Source organism: Colletotrichum truncatum, assembly GCF_014235925.2.
Source record: "Colletotrichum truncatum strain CMES1059 chromosome Unknown Contig_0005, whole genome shotgun sequence".
Taxonomy (NCBI): domain Eukaryota; kingdom Fungi; phylum Ascomycota; class Sordariomycetes; order Glomerellales; family Glomerellaceae; genus Colletotrichum; species Colletotrichum truncatum.
This window is the reverse complement of record NW_027222402.1, coordinates 3832112-3852898: the sequence shown is the minus strand read 5'-3', so window position 1 is coordinate 3852898 and position 20787 is coordinate 3832112. Positions and strand designations below refer to the sequence as shown.

At 53.7% G+C, this 20787-nt stretch overlaps 5 protein-coding genes across 5 annotated transcripts; 3 read left to right on the top strand and 2 right to left on the bottom strand.

Moving 5' to 3' along the window:
- Positions 1 to 2950: 2950 nt before the first annotated feature.
- On the top strand, positions 2951 to 3214 carry CTRU02_209127 (uncharacterized protein; the record flags this gene model as incomplete). The annotated part of the gene is made up of 1 exon (XM_036725922.1): positions 2951 to 3214. One exon carries the CDS (start codon positions 2951 to 2953, stop codon positions 3212 to 3214), a length of 264 nt encoding a protein of 87 aa, XP_036582115.1.
- Positions 3215 to 6658: 3444 nt separating this feature from the next.
- CTRU02_209126 (arid/bright DNA binding domain-containing protein) lies at positions 6659 to 10078 on the top strand (the record flags this gene model as incomplete). The annotated part of the gene is made up of 1 exon (XM_036725923.1): positions 6659 to 10078. The coding sequence occupies one exon, from the start codon at positions 6659 to 6661 to the stop codon at positions 10076 to 10078; it is 3420 nt and encodes a 1139-aa protein (XP_036582116.1).
- Positions 10079 to 10760: 682 nt separating this feature from the next.
- On the bottom strand, positions 10761 to 11315 carry CTRU02_209125 (mitochondrial 54S ribosomal protein mL49; the record flags this gene model as incomplete). The annotated part of the gene is made up of 2 exons (XM_036725924.2): positions 10761 to 10853; positions 10977 to 11315. 2 exons carry the CDS (start codon positions 11313 to 11315, stop codon positions 10761 to 10763), a joined length of 432 nt encoding a protein of 143 aa, XP_036582117.2.
- Positions 11316 to 11871: 556 nt separating this feature from the next.
- On the top strand, positions 11872 to 13326 carry CTRU02_209124 (Eukaryotic translation initiation factor 3 subunit E; the record flags this gene model as incomplete). The annotated part of the gene is made up of 2 exons (XM_036725925.1): positions 11872 to 12270; positions 12403 to 13326. 2 exons carry the CDS (start codon positions 11872 to 11874, stop codon positions 13324 to 13326), a joined length of 1323 nt encoding a protein of 440 aa, XP_036582118.1.
- Positions 13327 to 14358: 1032 nt separating this feature from the next.
- CTRU02_209123 (20s cyclosome subunit (apc1)) lies at positions 14359 to 20376 on the bottom strand (the record flags this gene model as incomplete). Its single annotated transcript, XM_036725926.1, has 3 exons — positions 14359 to 16920; positions 16968 to 17431; positions 17484 to 20376. The coding sequence occupies 3 exons, from the start codon at positions 20374 to 20376 to the stop codon at positions 14359 to 14361; spliced, it is 5919 nt and encodes a 1972-aa protein (XP_036582119.1).
- Between the last annotated feature and the right edge of the window lie 411 nt (positions 20377 to 20787).

The window sequence follows — 20787 nt, the reverse complement described above, 5'->3', positions numbered from 1 at the left end:
GAGCCGACGTTTGCGCTAGACGACTTCCCTTCCACTAAAAGCCGCCCAGTGTAGATTAGCAAATGGTCACAGGGCGTGTGCGCAGGGCATTGCTGGGGACGGGGACGGTGGCATAAAGCTAAAATATGGGTGGGGATGGATGGGAGGATAAAGGGTATGGATGCAGGAGGCATTCCGAGTAAGACGCTTGTCATAGGCGTCAAGGCAGAATTTAGGTGAACTCTGCCCATGGAATGCAGTGATGCTATCGATATGCGGTATACAATCTGACAATATGCACATGTAAGAAGCAAATTCTGTTTGTCTTTCGTCTTCCTTTTGTACCACGCTTGGGCCCGTGATAAGATGTCATTTCGCCCAGCGTCCACATCACCGGACAGATGAATCATAATAACTGGGCTGCTCCGGACGGAAAGTGATGAATGTAACCTGCGGCCGAAATGTGGCTTGTCTTCAAAGCAGCTTGTTGGTATACAGGTAAATGATGCCTCCTTTACCTGACGCTTGCGTTGGGACACTCAAGGTTGAGAATCCCGAGGAGCCAGAAATCGGCGCAACTAAATCTGTGAGACTCTGTTGCTAGTAGAAGCTTTTGGCTCACTACAAGGCCAAAAAGCGCGCCGATGAACACTACTGCGGAATCCTTGTTGTTTAAGGTGAGGAATAGGTGGGTCGAGATCGAGGATGGCTTGGGCGCACAACCAGGTGACGGCTTCGGCGTCTGTTCTGACTGATTCGGAGCCCATGGGGGGGTTCCTTTGGCTGTTATGGCGTGGCCTCCCTCTGCGTCACCTTGGACAGATCGGCATGCTCCAGTAGCAGGTAGGAGATGACCATCACCATCGCTACTTGTTTCAGGAAGTGTTCAGAATGTCGAAGCACTTCCTTGCATCGTGTCCGAATATTTCCCAGCGACCAAACGCACATCGTGCCGCTATTCTAACGCTGTCGATTCTGGCGATTGGGTTGGTGTGAGAGGGTCGCCAGATCTTGGGATGCTTGACCATGGCACCAGAGGCACCAAATGTGGGGGAGGAATGGCATCCATCCGGACATGCATCCGAATCGGCTCAAGCGGTGAAGTCAACGCGGAACGATACAGGAACTCGGACTGGTCGACAGCAAACAGTTATCGTTCACAACGAGGGTCGTACAGACTCGGGTTTGAGGCGCCATGACAGGGATGGGCTCAGTCGAAAAGAACCAAGTTGATGCGAAGAAAAGGCTGTTTAGTCGCGAGTGTTGGAGCCTACGTCTCGTCTCTCGTCCCATCATCTCCCGGATGGGGCCGGTGCTGGGCTTGGTGACATCCACGGATGGAGACAATCTTCCCTGCCCACACCTTAGGGATGGTAATGCAAAACCACTTGGGTGGTACTCCGTAGTGAGAAGACGATATGTAGCTGAAGAGCAATGATTCATGGGAATCCAGGTAGATGAAGGTGGTGAGGCACATCCATTCCATTAATGTCGAATATGAGACAAATAAGGGTAAAAAAAAGAAGAGAACGAGAAAGCCACCCATCCCAGAGGCGTCACAGACAATTGCGTCTAGCCAGCCCGTCAGCTCTTACTACAGTAGTAGGTCGGCTAGCGTGGCAAAGCCGTGCGCCTGAACTGGGGGGGAGGGGTGAAATGGGTCGAGAATTCTTTTGGGAGGGTGTAAGATCAAGGGCAGCGGGGAGAGTAGCCGGAGAGGGCGGCACGACGAGATGAGGCAGGAATTACATTTTGCTTTGGAGTTTGGGGGAGGACATGTTTCTCGTAATAAAACGGGGAAAGGGGCATGCGTGGATATCGACCAAGGTGAAGTGAGGTGAAGCGTTGGATTTTCACGAGGTGTCCAGATGAGATGATCAATCGGCAAGGGGAGGGTGAAATACAGGAAATAGAGCCCAACTTGGTAGGACTGGGGCATTCAAAACTTGGCCTTCGAATATATGAAAAACCAACGGGCCGAATGACGAACGTCCATCGGGATTGAAGAGAGAGAGAGAGAGAGAGAGAGAGAGAGTATGGAAAATAGTATTAATAACAACTATTGGAAGTGAATGACTGACAAAGTAGAGAGGGGAGGGGGGAATAAAGGGCTCTTTCCCCCCCTCCTACCATCCATGCAATCAAATGCCTACGACTCTAGCCAACGCCAAGCTCGTTGTATAAAATGCGGTAGAAAAGGGAAAAATAAAAAAGTAAAATAAGGGCTAAGATATGAGCGACATGAGAAGGAAAGAGGCTTTCTGTTTTTAGTTTGATGTTTGGTAGGAAGACACCGGATCCATGGCGAGTCGTAGGTGGTAGCATAGGGAGGTAGGCAGGCACCTTACATCGTTACGTATATGGCCATGAGCGCCGCACCGCACCTTCCTTGAATTTCTGTCACAAGATTTAAATTCGTGTCTCCCCAGAACAAGGCAGGGGCAACATAGGGTTAAATCAATAAAAACGGGAAGGAGAAATGGGAATGAAGGGCCTTGCCTACCGCTGCCGTTAAAACGCAGCAAAGGAAAGAGGTTGTGTGGGTGAAGCTGGGCATTGGCATTGGCATTGGCATTGGCACTGGCACTGGCACTGGGGCACTGTGAGGTAAGGATAGGCAGGCACCTGCTAAGTGGTGGTAAATGGACACAGGCAGGAAGGAGGCGGCCAGGTACTTCTTGCCATGTACTTCACATAAATCGCCCAACCTGCCCCCGTTCCTCTCCTCTTTCTCTCGCTTTTTTCCCTCACCTTCCTGTCGTCTCCCTTCGTGCTCCTTTCGCTGTTTTGCAAGTTTAGAGTTTTTTCTGATTGCCGTTGCTGCGTATTCGTGGTCCTTTTTGTTGCCATTCTTTGGATTTACTGACTTGGAACTGGTACCTCGACTTGGGCCTTACCACAGTTTTCACACTCTCAGGGCTTGTATAAGCCAACTGGAAAGACAGCAGAACACCGCAATCCAGTCTCAAAAATGACCGCCATTGCGACAGACGACCATTCTCGAGCTCTGGGAAGCAATCAACAAAAGATCCCGCCATCACAAAAGCAGAAGCACGCCAACCTGAGCGACGAGCAAAGGGCAGACTCCCTCCGCAAAAAGGTCGAAACAGTCATGGCTGGCTGGGGGGCTCCTCCACGAACGGGGTCGACCAGGGGTGTTTTGCTACCTATGGTCAGAGTCTCCATCCATCAGTTCACGGCCACTCGCCAGACCGTCCGACATCGCCCAAGTTAATGCCAATCCTGTTCTCAGAACCAAGAGAAGAAAAGAGCAGAGAAAAGGGAGCCCAACCGACCCAAAAACCCGAGGAACGGCACCAAGCACCATGCGAGCCCTAGGTAGTACCAGCAAAGAGACTTCCAGGACGCCATGCGGGCCCATTACCATTATGGGGCCGTCACCAGGCCAGGCCAAACCATGCCAGACATGGGGGGATCCCGCCCAAAAAAAATAACGAAACAAACCCTGAGAATGGCCCGGACCCTACCTGCCTCCCCTTCCTACCTTTACCTTACCACAGCACGGTATCATTTGCCTATTCAAAAACGCACCAAAGTTCACATGCTCAAAATGGCTTTTGTCAGATGGCCTGCCGCTTGCTGAGAGGGGGTTGAGACACTATGCCGTCCGGCCCACTGGCAGTGTCAATACTTCTCATGACGGCAAAAAGTGGCCTGCGTGGTTGGTCATCACTGATACTGGGGTTGGGCGATTTGGACGGGGGTGGGTGGCCGTCTCGACCTGAGCCATGTCACTGGGAAGGATGCGCCTTTACCGCATTGGCTTTCTCTGGGCTTCATTGGCGGGGCATCATGCAGCAACCATGGACAACGAACGACAGCGGCAGTCTTCAAATGCACCATTTATTCCTCACACGAGGATGGCCAGAATCGGCGCCAACTTGTCGGTTTTTTTTTTTGCAACCCCTCCTGGCCTCTTGGTGCTGCGAGACCATAATTCTCCAACCAAGAGTTTGTCCCCGAGATCTGCACCCGGCAAGGATCTCCCCACTTACACCGAAAGTTGTGTCGCCAAAATCTTCCGTGGTTGGGAATGGGATTCTCACAGGCGCCCAGCTCTTTACATCACGTCACCTTGGGCTGCGAGGTGTGACAAGCTGCCAATCTCACAGCTCTTGTGCTAGACTGCATCTTATAAGCCGCCTATTGATGACGGCCAAATCAGCAATCTTGTCCTACCTTGAACTATGGCTGCACCGGCACGTTCTGCTACTGCCTGCTACTTCTCGGCGTTCATGCACCATCCTGTGTTCTGTTCCACAGCTGTACAACCTCGCCAGACCTGAATACGGGGATGCAGTTATGCTGTTGTACTAGATTGGTCTGGACGACTTGCAGAAGCAGCATCCGCTCTTGTTCTGTCCGATTGCAGGCGACAAATTGGCTCGTCGAGCATTTTCAGCCACGCTTGGCAATGCGGCAATCTCGTTGCGCCTATCTTCACAAAATCTATTGTTGACCAAGTAGTCACCCTCGTCTCATGCCGGCCTATATTTCCTGCCAAGCGGCCTATTGAAATCATGCTCTTTGAACAAGTGCTCAAGTGCAAGTCGAACTGGGAGGCCGATGGATTGGATGGACCATTCTTTCCATACCCAGCGGTCATCTCGGCAGGTTTAATGACCACCAGGGGAAACCTTACTCCATTTTGCTACAGTATTCTTGGTATCGGCAGCGATGTCCCACACATGCTGCTGGCTTTTTACTGACTGCGGCCTTTACGGCTTGGTGTAACGGGCCTGGACCGTCTGCCTGCATGTGGAAAGGAAAAAGAAGGAGCAAGCCTGGCTGGCATCGCCAGAAGCAAATCGACTTTGGAAGGTTCCCATGCCGTTTCGAAGACTCATTGGGAGGCACTCACGGCTGCCACGATGAAAAATGGAATGGTGTCACACGGCCTCACGTTGGCACGCAAAATCAAAACAATCGGTCATGGGGGGAAGAGGCTTCTACAGCACCGCCAGGATTGAAAGAAAATGGGATGTGAGCGGCAGTAATACGTGGCTTCGACGGGATTTGATGCAGGAAAAACACGGTAAACAAGCCAACACAAACAACGACGACCACTACGATGACGATGATCCTGGGGTCCCCTCGAAGAGGCTGACGACGGCTCAGATGAGGCTCAGTATGCGTACAATAGAGAAAGAGGCACAATTTGGTAGTGGCAATGGGCAAACTCTCATCTACTCACTAACAGCAGGCCCACAGAGTATTACGATTTCACTAACATGCCCGTTTGATTGGACCGTCGGCTTCAGCCGGCTATCGGCCACACGAGGCCATAGAGACGCTAATCCGTAAACGGACAATTGGCGCGTTTTAGAGCATTTCCGTGGGTAGGTGTTGAAACCAATCAAGCAACAGAGCCAGCAGAGTTGGGGGGGCTGAGGTGGTTTGGCGACTCGCAGAACAGAAAGAGACTCGCGCGTCCCAGAGTCGCAGACTTACCTGTTCATCCACCCTCCCCAATCCGACTCCAGTTCCAGCTGCAGCAGCGCGCTCATCGAGCCTGATTCTGCCACAACGTCTTTGCTTGTCCTTTCCGTCAGGTCCGTCACCCTTCCTCAGGAACTCTTAGGTAAGACCAGACCACCCTCGGCCTCTCAATACTGGCCGGTCCCATCGCTCTGTTTCTCTCTATTCTGTCCTGTCCTGTCCAATTCTGAGTCCTGCTCCGACCCGAGCTGCTCCTGCCTTCCTCCGCCGTCGCCCCGAAAGTCGTACCCTTTTTTTTTTATTCCAATCCTCGCACCCCCATCCCGATCACCCCCGGGCCGCCGATAGAGTTGTAAGTTCTATTTTAATTATCTCGTGACCTGGCTTTTTGATGCTATTGTGCTATCTTCTGATGGTTGGTGGCTGTTGAAGTTGAAGTTGCTTTGCTGGAGACGCGCGAAATCGCGATTTGCAGCACTGCAGGCTTTCGCCTTCCTCTCTCTCCCCCCTTCTTTCCTTATTCCTTGCATTTTTCATTCCCACCCCCCCTAGCCCCGGGGTTTATCTTGTTAAAGCAGGCGCATTATTCGAGAAGGAAAGAGCGAGAGGAAGAAAAAAATCTTAGAAGGCGCGACTCAGGTTGTTGCTGCCAATCGCTGTTGGTGGCAGCTTTCCTCTTGTGTGTCGCGCTTTCCTGGGGACCCTGTCTTTTGGCTGTCCCCTTCCTTGAATTTTTTTTTTTCTCTCGGTTCCTGCTCGCCGTCTGCTTTCCCTTTCACTCTCAGGCCCAGCCTGGTCCTGCTTTCTCTGTCCTGTACTGCCTGCCTACCTTCCTCCACTGTTCTCACCCCCCAAAGAAGGTCCAGGCACCACCACACAGCCGGCCCTTTCCTTCCCCCCAAACCCGGCTGTCCGTCCTAGCCAAAGCACCCCCCAAAAAGCGGACGCTCCACTACTGATTTCCCACACACACACCCGCTACTACTCGTTTGCTCGCTCGCTCGTTCCCCCCCAGCACCACAAGGCACCACCACGTCCACCACACAACCGCGACGCGCGCGATAAGTCTGCATCGCGACAAGCCCGCTGCCGTGTCACTCCCCATCTCAGCAATTTATCGCTCCATCTCAATGGACCTTGGCTCATCGAGTCAAAAAATTCGTCACTGACATTTCTTAAGTAATCGCTCGATGGGTCGCTCCATCCCGACCATAGAGTCATGAGCACCTGGATGAACGAGGCCGCGGTCCCAAACCATAATGGCAACGGCTTTCCACATATGAACGATCCCAATGCTGCTGGAGCCATGATGGATCCCTCAGCTTTCATGGGCAGTCCTGCCCATTTCAACCCTGCCCAGTTCGCCAATCCCCAGCAGGCTCAACAGGCCCAGCAGCAGCAGCAGCAGCAGCAACAACAGCAGCAGCAGGCTCAGCAACAGCAAATGGCCGCCGCCATGCAAAATGGTCAGATGCGCAACGCTTCTCCATCATCCTTCCAGAACCCGGCTTATCAAACCAACTCCGTCATTCCATCAAAACGACCCCGTCCGCGCGAAGACAGCCTCGCCGGCTCGCCGCGACAAAATCCCGGTATGCTTCCGACCTCGCGCTCCGAGACGCCCCAAACCTTTCCCGGTTATCAAGGCGGCGGCATGCCCCAACAGGGCCAAGGTCAACCATCGCCCTATCCTCATCTCCAAGCAAATGGCTCTGCGAACGCGACGCCATCCCCGATAATGGCGAACCAGCTTCGTCCCGGCAGCGTGCCTCAACGAGTCGCGACCGCATCACCGCACCCCTTCTCTCCCGGTCCCCAACAGTTCGCCCCCCAAGCATCGCCCAATCCATCCGAACACAGCACGCCTCAGCCGAATCCTTACATGCAAAACGTGCCAAACATGCCCCCGGGCTTCAACCCCAATTTTACACCCACCCAGCAATCACCAGCGCGCCCTTCTCCGAACCCGAATGCGATGGCAGGAGGCATGATGCCCCAGCAGATGGGACAAATGCCGCAACATATGGGTCAGATGCCGAACCAGATGCTTCCTCCCAATATGCAGCCCCGGAACCCGATGGAACAACAGCAAATGGCGGCTTATCAGGCGCGTCTCCAGAAGCAATTACAACAAGGCAATATGCAAGGTATGCAGAATATGCAAAACATGCAAAATATGCAGATGGCCCAGATGCAGGCTCAAAACGCTGCTCAAGGACGTGGCATGATGCCTAAGCAGCCCATGCAAATGCCTAACGGCCAGATGCCTCCTGGTGCTATGCGCCCCCAGCAGCAGCAGCAGCGCCCGATGCCTCGAACGGACCCCGAGCAGTTCATGAAGAGCCTGACTACTTTTATGACGGCTAAAGGCCTTCAGCTTGACGCGAACCCCGTTATCGGCAATCGCCCCGTGAATTTGTTGACCCTATTCCAGGCTGTCCAATCCAAGGGAGGATACAAGCCCACCACTGCTGGCAACCAGTGGCCTCATGTCTCTAACAGTATCGGATTTCACCCCGGACAAATACCCCAGGCGCCTCAAATGTTGAAGGAGATTTACGAAAGGAATTTGCTTAGGTTCGAGGAGGCATGGGTTGCGCAGACAAACCGACAACGCATGATGCAGCAGCAGCAGCAGCAGCAACAACAACAGCAGCAGCAACATCAGCAGCAGCAGCAACATCAGCAGCAACAGCAACAACAACAACAACAGCAGCAGCAGCAGCAGCAGCAACAACAACATCATCAACATCAACAGCAGCAGCAGCAGCAGCAAGGCATGCCCAATCAGCCTATGCCGGGCCAACAACCCCAGGGTACTCCCACGAAACAAACGTCTCCTCAGGGTCAGATGCCTCCTCAGCAGATGATGCCGCAAGGCCAGCCGAACATGCCTCCTCAAGTCCAGACACCCGTTAAGCAAGGGTCGTTTAGTGGCCAGCCGCCTGGCGTGAATGGTTTCCAAACCCCCCAAGCACCGGGACAACACACGCCAGGCAATGTTCCCCATGGGCATGCGCGAAACAGCCTGTCACGGAGTGTGGAACCTACACCAGGCCACCCCGGCGCTTTTCCTTCAGCTTCTCCAGCCTCTGTCAAGGCCGGAGGTATGCCAATGCCTGCTCCTCCCGGCATGGACCAGACCCCTATGGCTGCTTCCATTAAGCCACGGATGCTACGACTCGCTCAGGAATCGGACGAGTACACTCCTAGCGCTCGCCCCCTGGAGGCTTATGGCGGTATCAACGTTCGTGCTTTCGACCTCAAAGGCTTGGAGCTTCAAACTCTGAAGCCTGATATTCCGCCTCCGTATGAGCTGGGCTACGTGGATCTTCATGCGCTCACTCGCAGTTTAGAGTCTGGTATCCATGGTGAAGTTCGGCTTGCGCTAGATACTCTGGCAACTGTGACGGCAACGCAGCACCAAGCCCTGCACATCCATCTCAAATATTGCGAAGAGCTGATCGAGGCACTGCTGGAATGCGCCGAGGAGCAGTTGGATCTCCTTGTGGAGAACACAGAAGAGGCTTCGGCGGATATTCAACTGACGCCGTACGAAGACGTAGCACGCGCCTGCTGGACAGAGAAGATGGGTGTCAGAGAACTGCCAAAGTTCGGGTCGCCCGAGTACGAACTTGATCGAGCCGTCGATCGTTTCTCCTGCGTCATCACGATCCTCCGTAACTTGTCTTTCCCCGAGGCTGCAAACGAGAACCACATGGTGCTTGGCGACGAGCTGGTTATCAAATTTCTCTGCGCTGTGATTCGGTATCTCGGTACACGCAGCATGCTTTTCCGAACCTACGCAAACACTCTTGAGTTCATGAAAGACGCCATTATTTTGCTATCCAACATTGCAGGCGCTGTCGAGGTTCCTGGTCGCGAACAAGCACTTTGCCTGCTACACTTCTTGCTAGCATTCGCACCAGCTCCTGGGCCCACATTGGTGGACGACAAGCTCTACTTCCCACCGTACCAGCCTGGCGTCCACACCTACACATTCCATGCAGTCGATGCCTTGGCCAGGTTCCTTGCTAGAGACGAGCCGAACCGGACGCATTACAAGACGATATTTGCCACGGATGCAAGCAGCAACCCGCCCTATGACCTTCTGACAAGAGCATTTGCCCTTTCGACCACCGTCGTACCGATTCAATCGCCCGAGTCCGCTGTAGCTCACATGGAGGCACCCGAGAAGTTCTTCAGACTTATCGAAGACCGCAAGCCTTGGCTTATGCAAGGTCTTTTGGCTGCGGACATCATCGCTTCACTTGCACCGGGCCACGAAACCGGCGTCGCCAAGTCTTGGCTCGCAAGCGGCAACGGCTTCGCTCAAAGTCTGTATCACTTTGTACAGGTTCTTGGGGCACAGTTCGAGCAACCGTGGCAGACGCGGAGCGGACAGGGTGACCCGGCGGGCCGAGATACGGGCCTGGTGTACATTGCCACGTGTGGTATCTCAACGCTGAGGCGGTTGGCTGAGAAGTCTCGGGACCCCAACGACCCCAAGTCGACGCTTCCTGCAGACGCATTGCCCTCTGAAGAAAGTTTGTTCAAGATGATGCTAATGCGGTCGCCCGAGTGGACCAAGGACGGAGTGATTAAGAACCTCACAGCTTATGCAGCGTTGGATTGTTAGACTTTTTCCGGTGGTGTTACGACTTTTAGGATTATGCATGGCATAGACACGGAGTCGGGGGCTTTGCGTTTTGTGCGGATGAGCTTCTGCTGATACCAGATGGGGGTTTCTGTGGCAAAGATTTATCCAAACCGAGTGTCTTATACTGCGCTCTAATGGTACGGGATAGTGTATAAGTGTGTAACCAAAAAAAAGAGACGGGGCGAGTTGACGGGAGTTATTGGGAGCATGGAGCGACTAAGGCTGCTTGATTGGAGCCATTCTTTCATAGGGTGTATGTGACGCGACAATGCAAGAATACCTCCATTTGCAAGCTTTGGATGGTGATTGTCTGCTAGTTTGAAGGTGATTATGTCTGGTTAACTAATAAAGCCACTACTTCAATCGCCGCTGGCCCATTGTTCTTTTTCTTTTTGTGATAAAAACGTGCTTCGTAGTTGTGATAATCCTCCCTCTGAAGGAGATAATAGTACATTTTTTGACTTTTAAATGTAACTTGGTATAGTATGACACTTTTCGTCTGACTTGGACACACCCCAAGTGTCTAATCAGGCCTTATTTCTTTCTCTTCTTTTTCCCCTTCTTCTTCTTCTTCTTCATCCATATGTTACATTGGTTGATTAATACAAAGCTGCCTCGCAGTCTGCTCATACCCTTTTCCACCCACGCATGTACGTCCGCTTCATGCCGTGACCTCGATCGGTAACGTCTTCGGGGTTCTGGGGTTGCCCAGCGTGGAGCTCAGCCACTCCTTGATCTGCTCGACATGGTGACCCTATTGAATGTTGGTCAGTTCATTTGCCCGTGGTTAATTTTTACGAATGACTGGTTTGGAGAAGGGGGGATATAGATTTAGGCTTATGTGTTCGGGAGAAGAAGAAGAAGTATGGAAACGCGCCTTGATTTCAATATGTTTCGTCACGGGGTTGATCTTGACGTTCTCCTTGGGCACGCCGAGTTCCTGCACGAGGTCCTGGACCAGAGCCTTGTTGTTTCCCTCAATCTTCTTGACAATGGTGAATTTGGAGGATCCCGCGGCCTTGTCGTGCTTGTACACCGGGTAAGAGTTTGAGTTTGTCAGGCCGACTGTGTAGGATCTCGTCTTGGATGTCTCCGTCGCGGGGGAGGTCTCGGTGGAGGAGAATCGTATCGTGGGGAGGAAGGCTGTCTGTCGGGGGAGGAGGAGGAGAGAAGTGACCGGCCTGGCGAGGGCGGTTCTCGTGAGTGCTGAGCGCATCTTAGTTCGTTATGTGGAGGTGGATAGAGACGGATTGGGTCTTGTGCCGTAAGGAGGGGGGGTGGTGGTGTGGGCAGCAGGGTCGTGAGGTTGCTCCTTGGCCTTGCTGTAGCGTGATATCAGAGGTTTCTGCTGAAGGGATTCGCGCCGGTTGAAGCTCGGGATAATTCGCGTAGCTTGCCGTGCCGTTTTGGTGGACCCACCTTTTTACTGGCAGTATTAGGTAATCCAAGCTCTAAGCGGTGCACGGTCCGAGTGTGTGTTGTGTTTTGCAAATTAGGCGGAGCGGGAAAACCCCGGAACGCGGGAAGCCCCCCACCAATTCTTCTCTTTGGCGAAAATGCCCAAAACTCTTTTGCCCCTCTCGCGGTAGCGAAAAGATCTGAGCAAAAAGCTGCGATTTGCGAGGGACCGGCCGCGTTACGACGACGACTCCGATATCGATTTGTACGATCCCCCCCCGACGACGTCACCTGTTTTTTTTTTTTTACTCTTCGACGCATCAAATAATTCCTCTCTTCCTTTTACATCCACCCGAAATCACAAATCGCCCATCATGGAGGAAGTCTACGCCGCTATCGACGGCGACAGCATTCTGCCCAAGCTCGCGTCGCAGCTCTCCCGTCACCTCGTCTTCCCCCTGATCGAGTTCGAGGCCGGCCGCGCAGAGGAGAAGGGCGATGACACCAAGGCACGCAAGATCCTCGCCGGAAAGATCAAGCTGCTCGAGGACACCAACATGGCCGACTATGTCGCCCAGCTTTACCAGGACCTCAACGGCGGCAGCGAGCCCCCCGCCGAGTACACCAAGAAGCGCAACGATGTCATTGCCCAGCTCGAGAAGTACGAGCAGGATACGGCCAAGATTTCCGAGCTTTTGACCCGCGAGGACGTCGTCGGCGCTCTGCGTAGCGACAAGGTTGCCAACTTGGAGTTCTTGAAGAAGGATCACGATGTGAGTTACTCCACATGATGGTACCCGCAAATCAGGCAAGGCGGGGGGGGGGGGGGAGGTGTGAAAGCTATTCGAGGAAGAGACGGATAGTAGTATTGGATTGCTGTGACTGACTGTCAAAAAAATTAACAGGTCACCATTGACATGGTCAACGCCCTCTACGAGTTTGGCCAGTTCCAGTTCCGCTGCGGCAACTACGGCGCCGCCGCCGAGCTGCTCTATCAGTTCCGTGTCCTCTCCACCGACAACGACCGCGTCGCGTCCGCCACCTGGGGTAAGCTCGCTTCCGAGATCCTCACCACCAACTGGGACTCTGCCGTCGAGGAGATCATGAAGGTCAAGGAGAGCATCGACTCCAAGCTCTTCAACAACCCCCGTGCCCAGCTCGACCACCGCACCATGCTGGTGCACTGGGCCCTGTTCCCCCTCTTCAACCACGAGGCTGCCCGCGAGCCCATCCTCGACCTCTTCTTCAGCGCCGCCTACATTAACACCATCCAGACCTCGTGCCCCTGGGTCCTGCGCTACCTCATCGCCGCCGTCATCACCGGCCGCTCCCGCTCCCGCAACAGCAGCTTGCACCAGAAGCAGATGAAGGACGTCATCCGCTACGTGCGCCAGGAGGCCTACGAGTACTCTGACCCCGTCACCGAGTTCGTCTCCGCCCTGTACGTCGCCCACGACTTCAACGCCGCCCGCGAGGCCCTCCGCAAGGCCGAGGAGGTCTGCCGCGCCGACTTCTTCCTCATGTCCTCCAGCGACGCCTTCGTCGACGCCGCCCGCCACCTCATCTGCGAGAGCTACTGCAAGATCTTCAGCCGCATGAACATCCGCGACCTCTCCGCCAAGCTCGGCCTCAACCCCGACGACGGCGAGAAGTGGATCGTCAACCTCATCCGCGAGACCCGCCTCGACGCAAAGATCGACTCCCAGGAGGGCACCGTCATCATGAACCACCCCCCCAACAACGTCTACCAGCAGGTCATCGAGAAGACCAAGGGCGGCTTCTTCCGCACCCAGGTGCTCACCGCCGCCGTCTCCAAGTCTTCTGCTTAAAAAAGGGGGATTCGAGACCGATCAAGTTGGGTTTGGTTGGTTGGTTGGTGTGAGAAGTCTGAATAAATGGGATAATGATAAAACCGGGTAAATGTGGTGTAGACGGCTTTCATTCGACAGAGAGAGAAATGAGACCGGGTTCTCTTTTTTTTCCCTCTTTTTTTGTTTCTTCTTCTTTTCCTTTTTTTCACCTCTTTCTTACATGACACGATAGAACACGCTCCCTCTTTCTCTCTTTTTCTACGCAACGAACTCCGTTATTCCGCCTCCTTTTGGTTTCAGTCGATCTTAGCAAGGAATCAGTCCATTTCTCCCTCCCCTGTCTCGTCTCTTTCACACGAAAGTAAGCGAGGGGGAAAGGAGTTGTTTAGGACCGCGGGCAGGTGATTTCGCGGAAGAAGATGAAAAAGATTAGAGGCCGCGTGGAAGGTGGACATGCAGAAAGAGACGAAAAAGAGGAAAGGAAGAAGAAGAGAAGAAGAAGAAGAAGAAGAAGAAGAACAAAAGAGACCAAAAACAGGCTGGTGAAAAGAAATTTTTATCCCGAGGGCTTCTTTTTGCATTGGCACGGCGTTCAGGGCAAAGACATAAGGGGGTTAACCATCTTGAGGGCAGTGACAAAACTTGGAGGGGCGAGAGGAGGGTGTGGTGGCCAAAGATTTTGTTCAAGTTTCCCTCCATCACCGCTTTTATTGAAATGTTACAAGTTTTTTACAAGGTTTCTTTTTTTTTTTTTTTTTTTGCATCGTTCCGTGTGTGTGTGTGCCTGGTGTTGTGTGCTGGATGCTGAATGCTGGATGTCTAATGCTCTCTGCGAAATGTGTCCAAATTATATGCAAAAGAAGATGCAGATGCTTGGGGAAATGAAGCCAGGAATATTAGAGATCGTAGGATGTTGAGATACCTGTTCCCAGGTAATTGATTCATTAAACGTGTCTTCATAGGATATCTGATATCTACTCCTGTCCACTGACCATCCCAGCAACGCCATAATCTATCTGCTTTTATTCCGCATTCAACGTCAGTCATGACCTACCCAAGACTCTGCTGGGTCTGCATCTCGTCACGGCCGGCAAGGAACACGCGGCCCTTGAGTTGTTCAACGACGCTATCCCGCATCCACCACTCCTGGTTCTTGTCATCTTTCCCTCCGTCTGCGCTCTTGCCCTTGGCCACAACCTGGGCTCGGCGATCAGCCCACTCGAACAGCAGCTTGAGTCCTAGCAGTCTCTCCCGCGAAGCGCCGTCGACGCTCCTCTCCAACACGAGCCGGGCGTCCACGGAAGAACCTGAGCTCTCGCTGCCCGCGCCTTCTGAGCTCGCGCTGCGGTCGAGGACAATGGCTCGTTCCGCGTACGTGAGATCGCGCAGGGCGTCGAGCCCAAATAACCACTCCAGCGGGTCGCGTTTGCCGTTGTCCGTCACGTCCGCGAGCGCATCCCGGCCGAGGGCGCGGAGCGTCGACAAAAACGGCTTCTCCTGCGCCGGGCGGCGGCGGAGGTAAAGACTTTGATTCTTGCCAAAGGCCTCCGCAAGGGATTGGTCCTTTTCGAAGTTGAGCTCGAGATCCCAGAATGCGGGCCCCGCGTTCGTCCTGATGCTAGCGATTTCTGACAGCGGCGGGAGCAAACAGGGCGTTTGCCGAATAACAGTCTCCGCCTCCGAGCTCCGCGGCTCGTTTGGCTGTTTCTTCCTGCGAATCTCAATGGGCGCCGTGATCGGCTGGCCCGTCGCCACGTCCTTTGCAACGAGACATCGCGGGTCGGTAGCCAGCACCCAGAAATGGCGGAATGCTTGGAGGTGAGCTCGGTTGTCCATGACAGACGTAGGGAACACGGGGTAAAAGGAGATGAGGAGACTGGCGATGGCCATGTTGCTGGTGCCAAAGGTTGCTGTTCCGCAGCCGAGGAAGAGTGAGCCGATGGCGAGGTGCGCGGCGAGGTGGGAGCCATAGGGGGTATCGGGATCATCTCGGCCATGCAGGAGACGCAGGCGTCGGAGGACGACGAGGTCGCCGGTTCCTGCCATGACGATGGCGGCTGACAGCGCGAGAACGTCCTGACACATGCGAGCATTTGAGCGAGCAAGCTCTTCGTCGTACATTGGGTAATCGTTAGGCGGAGGCCGCAAGGTAGCCGGTATGCGGGAGATGCGGATAAAGTTGTCGAGATAGTGTATCAGGAGGTCGCGAACCCTTGTCGACGCGCTGCCTGCATAGCGCAGCGCGATGGAGAAGCAGAGACCCGTGATGATGCTGAAGAACGGCAAGTCGGTGCTCTTCAGCTTGTTGGTGTTGACTAGCTTGTGGCGGACGCGGTATGGCTTGGGTAGGCTGTCCAAGATCCATTCAAAGGTAGGCTCGATCTTGTTCCACATGATCAAGTTCTTTGCGAGGGTTCGCAAGAGTAGGATATCGGGGCGGATGTAGTCGAACTGGACCACAGAGTCGGGCACGTCTATCTTTCGAGCCACGATGTGGTCCTCTGACTTCATGAATATCAGCGCAAGCGCCATTACCGCTCCTGCAGCCGCTCGGTCCAGGACGTGGACCATTTCGACCTTCTTCGTGGCCGTGGCAATGTTGACAAGACTCTCGGTTAGCCTCATGTCATGGAGGTCTCTGAGATCGTTGCCTTTGCCAAGGTTGATGAGGCCAAGGGCAAAACCGGCAGACAAGCGGTAGCACTCGCTTCGCAACGGCTCATCCTCGTCTTCTTCGTCGACGTGTTCGATCTCGGACATCATGATCTCGCTCATACGTCTGTGCTGACTGTTGCAGTATAAGAGGCCGATGCCCATAATACCGGTCGTCTGGGTCAGCGGTGACAGGTTCAGCTCGGCAGCCCCGCGAGGCAACATGCGCGTGACGTGAACTGAGAGCAGACGGGTGATGAGAGAATCCATAGTGCCCATATAGGAGGCGGCAAGACCGAGGAGAAGACCAACAGAGGTCATTGTGTGTTTTGGCGTTAGGTATTTGAAGGCAACCCATTTGGCGATGCCTTTGAGATGTCCGTTTAGGCCCAAGGCCAGCAAAAAACCGGCATGGCGGTTGCTAAGGTCTTGACCGGGCTTGTTGTAAAGGATCCACGAAGTGTCGATTCCTTTAGCTTGGGGCGAGATGGCCAGGCCAGCCGCCACGCCTTGGTGGAAGAAGCCCCAGCATACTTTCTCTTCGGTGAAAAGTGACTTGTCCACGCCGACTGTGACGTTGGTGGGCCGTACTATACAGTTAAGGTTGAAACCCCCTACATGGGTCTTTTGTGTCAGTAGCGGATATCGTAGGCTGTAGTACAAGAGCGCGCGACCAGCGGGAATCGCCAGGGTGCCCGTGGCTATCCTGGATACGAGCTCCTTCTGCCGCTCGAGATACTCGCTCTCTGACCAGTTAGGTTCAGCCTCGAGACGGACGACGCGGGCTCGGTGGGTGGACAGAAGCTCTTGAGCCTCGTTGAGGCGACGATCCTCTTTGAACAGTGCACGAATAACGGCCTGGCGTTCAGTGCCTTCTCCTTCATCAAAGCCGGTGTTGTTGTACTCCTCAACACTCTGGCAAATGGTTCGATAGTCCCAGGAGGCATTGTGCGTAGGTGTCTACAAGTGATTAGTCGAAGAAACATTATGACTGTGCAAAGACTTACGAGAACATTGACAGTGCTCTTCTCGAGCTTCTTGCCGGGGGCCAGGATCATGCTGATATCACCGCGGTTAACGAGTTCGAGCAATTCCTTGGGCCAGGAAGCAGGCGGGCGGGCTTGACATCTCGCAATGGAGTCTTTCAAAGGCGTAAGCACTGCCTCTGGTAGTGTCTCGAGCACTCTGCCATCGATGCCTGCTGAATGCATAGCCTCAACGATGCTGACTGAGTTGCTCTTGGGGGTGAGCTTTTCGAAAAGACGCTTGAACATGAGTGTTCTGGGGGTTATAGCAGCCCATCTTGAGTCTTTGAGATAATCCTGCTCGCTCTTCATGGTCTGCGAGTGGTAAAGGTTGGCTAGTGTGAGGAACGGGTGATATTGACCGGTGGAAAAGCATGTCTGTATCCAGTGAAAGATGTCAAAATCGACACCAGACGGCTGGGTGAGGGGGACTTCGAGGCGAAGTTCTGTATCGAGTTAGCAAAGAGACTGCCAAAACAAAAAGGGTACTAAACTGACCGGAATCGTAACGAGGCTCCAGCTCTTCCTGGATGCCTAGTTCGTACATGGCGACAAAGTCATGCCATTGCAGCCAGCGAGCAATCTGGCACATGGCTACCCTCAACTGTGCCGTTCCGGGAGAGGCATATTCAGGCGTCATTATCTCTAGTTTTTGTTCCTCGAGGAGCAGATGAAGAGCTACAAATATGTTCCAGGCAGCGTTGCCGCGGTTCTCGGCACTCCGTTGCATGCCCGTTGGAAGGTAGCCGCCGGAACCGATGGCCTTCTCTCCAAGCGGCGATGCGAGGTAGGCTCTGGCATACTGGATGTGGGTAGACATGAACTTGGAGTCCCTAAGACTAGAATTGGGTGGGCTGTCTCGACCGTCTTCAAGGTCCTCATCAAGGGTCCAGTCCCAGCCACGAGTTTGCTGCCAGGCTGGGCACCCCAATGCGTTGGGTGTTTCGTATAATTGCAAAGTGTTCCAGTCCTCAAGGCTCTGAATCGACCCGAAAGACCCCGACTGTTGTCGCCGCTTACTTCCGGAACGCTTTGATGGGGATGTTTGCTTGCCATCAGCCTTCCCTAGGGCCAGGTAAATCGCAAGTAGCTGGATAACCAGTGCGGACCACTCCACATCTGCAACCTCGAAATCTTCGCATCTCAACCAAATCATGACATGCCACCAGCCGGGAAACATCTTCTCAGCATGTGACCCCGGAAGGATGCTACGACACGTATCTAAAATCTTCCGTACAAGGGGATTGTGGGGTTGAAGCTGGATCTGGATCTGATGATGTCGCCCTTCCCCGTCAACCATGTCGACCATTCCTTTTGCCTTGGAATAGCGAAGGCCGCTTACGTTGCCATTAGCTACTTCGATGGCCTCCGATTTCCGGTGGCGGACATCTCGATCAACCACGCGGCCACGATAATGCATACTTCTGACATTCTCCAAGGACATGAGTGGTAGGTTTATAGGTGTGATCTGACTCCATGGAGCCTGGATGCTTAATTCTCTGCGTCCTTCATGGCCTTCAGAGAGAATGAGAATGACCGAGATATCACCATCTGTTATCTTGCAAGAGTCGACCACGTGGTGTGCTCGACGAAGAGCGCCACAGGACAACCTCACAGGGTCTTCCGAGGAAGTAGTGGTTTTGCCAGGTTTTGGCGGCACAAGGAACCTGGCCCCTCGTTGCAAGTCGATTGTCAACAGCTGGAGTCTATTATCGAGAGAGTCTTGAATGCCAATAAGGAGCTCGCCACGCAGAGGATCATCCACTGCGAACTGCGGTGCGGTCAAGATGAACACCTTGCAGTGGTCTCGGGCCGGTTGTTTGGAAAGCGAATACCGCACGTTTGTGTTGTCGAGAGAAATGGTCTGAATCTTGGTGAACATGACCTCCTGAGTAAGTCCATCAAAGACATGATCGTCTAATCCCATGGTATGGAAACCTTCAAAGTCCCCTCCGGCGCGGAGTTCTTCCAAGACACCGTCAATAGGGGCCTCTAGCAGACTACCCAAGCTAGGGTGAATCGTCTGGTTATAGTTGAAAGAACCATAGCCACCACTATGTCTAGGTCCCTGGCTACCCTTGGATCCTCCAAGCGATGGGTTTATTGGCTGCTCGGCAAAGACAGACCGTTCTTGAGAAGCAGAAAGGTCGGCACGTGCCAACATGGAACTCACTCGCCGAGACTGCCTCCTGTTTGCACCAGATTCCTTCTCTAGGTCGAGAGAGGAAACCAAGTCTAATGGCTTCTCGACCTTGTCCAGCTTTTCCACCTTCTCGCTCTTCCTAGATCGCTTTCCGGGAAGGGGGGCACCGAAGCTTTCACGGAAGTTGGTCTGAACTGGTGTCGAAGCACCACTGGCGAAATTAGGCTGCATGGAGCTTCGACGACGCTCAGCTCTGCTCTTGTCCTTCTTAAGACGGCCGATGAATGGGTCTTCGTTCTTGATATATGTCATCCTCCACACACCGTATGTGCTAGCCTCGCGGTTGATCGTGACGGCGAGTATAAGAGGTTCCGAGTTCTTGGTCTTGGGAGCACCCGGGTGCTTGATTTCCTCTACATGGAGAATCTCCTCGGCAGGATCGAGGAAATATGGCGATTTCGGAGTGCTTCTTCTCCTCTTCTCCCGGGTTGCAGCTTCTGGTCGAGTAACGACGAGTCCCAGCTCTTGTAACGGGTCCATCAGAGACACCAAACGAGGCCAATGAGATTCCGGCTGTTCTAAGGGTGTCTCCCACATGTTTCCCAACGTCGAGCTCAGTCTCAGAGGTAGAGACTTGGGCTTATTAAGTCCTTCAACAGAGAAGACGGTATGTTGCGAGCTTCGCGGGGAGGTAAGGGTGATTTGCGAGGAGACGAACGAGTTGGGCGGTACTTTCGGAAACTTGAGGGAAACAGGAGCAGTATTGTCGCTTCGTTGTTTACGCTGAATAATGACACCCTGTGGTGCGGCGCAGGCGGCCTCGACTTCGAAGGGCATATGGACGACATGGCTCGTGCCGGAGAGGAAGTAAACGTGGGCTTGTGTGCGTAGGAAGACGACCAACGCCCGTGATAGACGTCGAGGTTCGTTTGACTTGATCGATGAAGCTTTCTTCCCATCCTTCTTCGCGTCGTGGCCGGAGGTGGGAAAGGAGGCGAGCAGGGCTTGTGTAACGGGTTCTTTTTCAAGGTCGAACTTGAACGACTTTCGAAAGACACCACCACGACTCCAAACGACGCAGTCCTTGGTAACTAGAAGCTCGTCCTCCACCTCGCCTCCATCTTCATACTCGTCATGGTCGGGATCGGTAGTAATCTCCCAGGAATACGTTGATGGCGAGGCATCTTCGTGTGCTGTATGGCGTAGGCCGCTAGGCTGATGCAGCCCCAGGGACTTGACTGATGCCATTGCGCTGCCCCCATGCGCGGGCTAAGGAGAGCAATGGCCTGTCAAGACGTCTCTATGTGGTAGATTCGATCGAGGGCAGGTGTGCCATCACAGCAACGAGCTGCAGTCTTGCGTCTAGATGGTGATTATGGACTTTTGTGTGGTGATGTTTCTTATTTTTTGGGAGTCGCGTTTTTGGGCAGCGCCGACGCGAGAGCTGCACTTTCCCAGCATTTCAGCAGTACCAAAAGCCAGGTTCAACCCACTAAATTTTGGAGTTGGAGAGTGGGTGGGGGAGGGGCATCTCACCCTGCGGCTTTGATTGGAGCGCTGAAGCAGCCACAAAGCTCGGGCTGAGGATCCACTAAATTGGATGGTCTTCAAGCTCCGAATGTTCCCCTGTGGCTCTTTTTTAGCTGGTTGCGCTCAGGG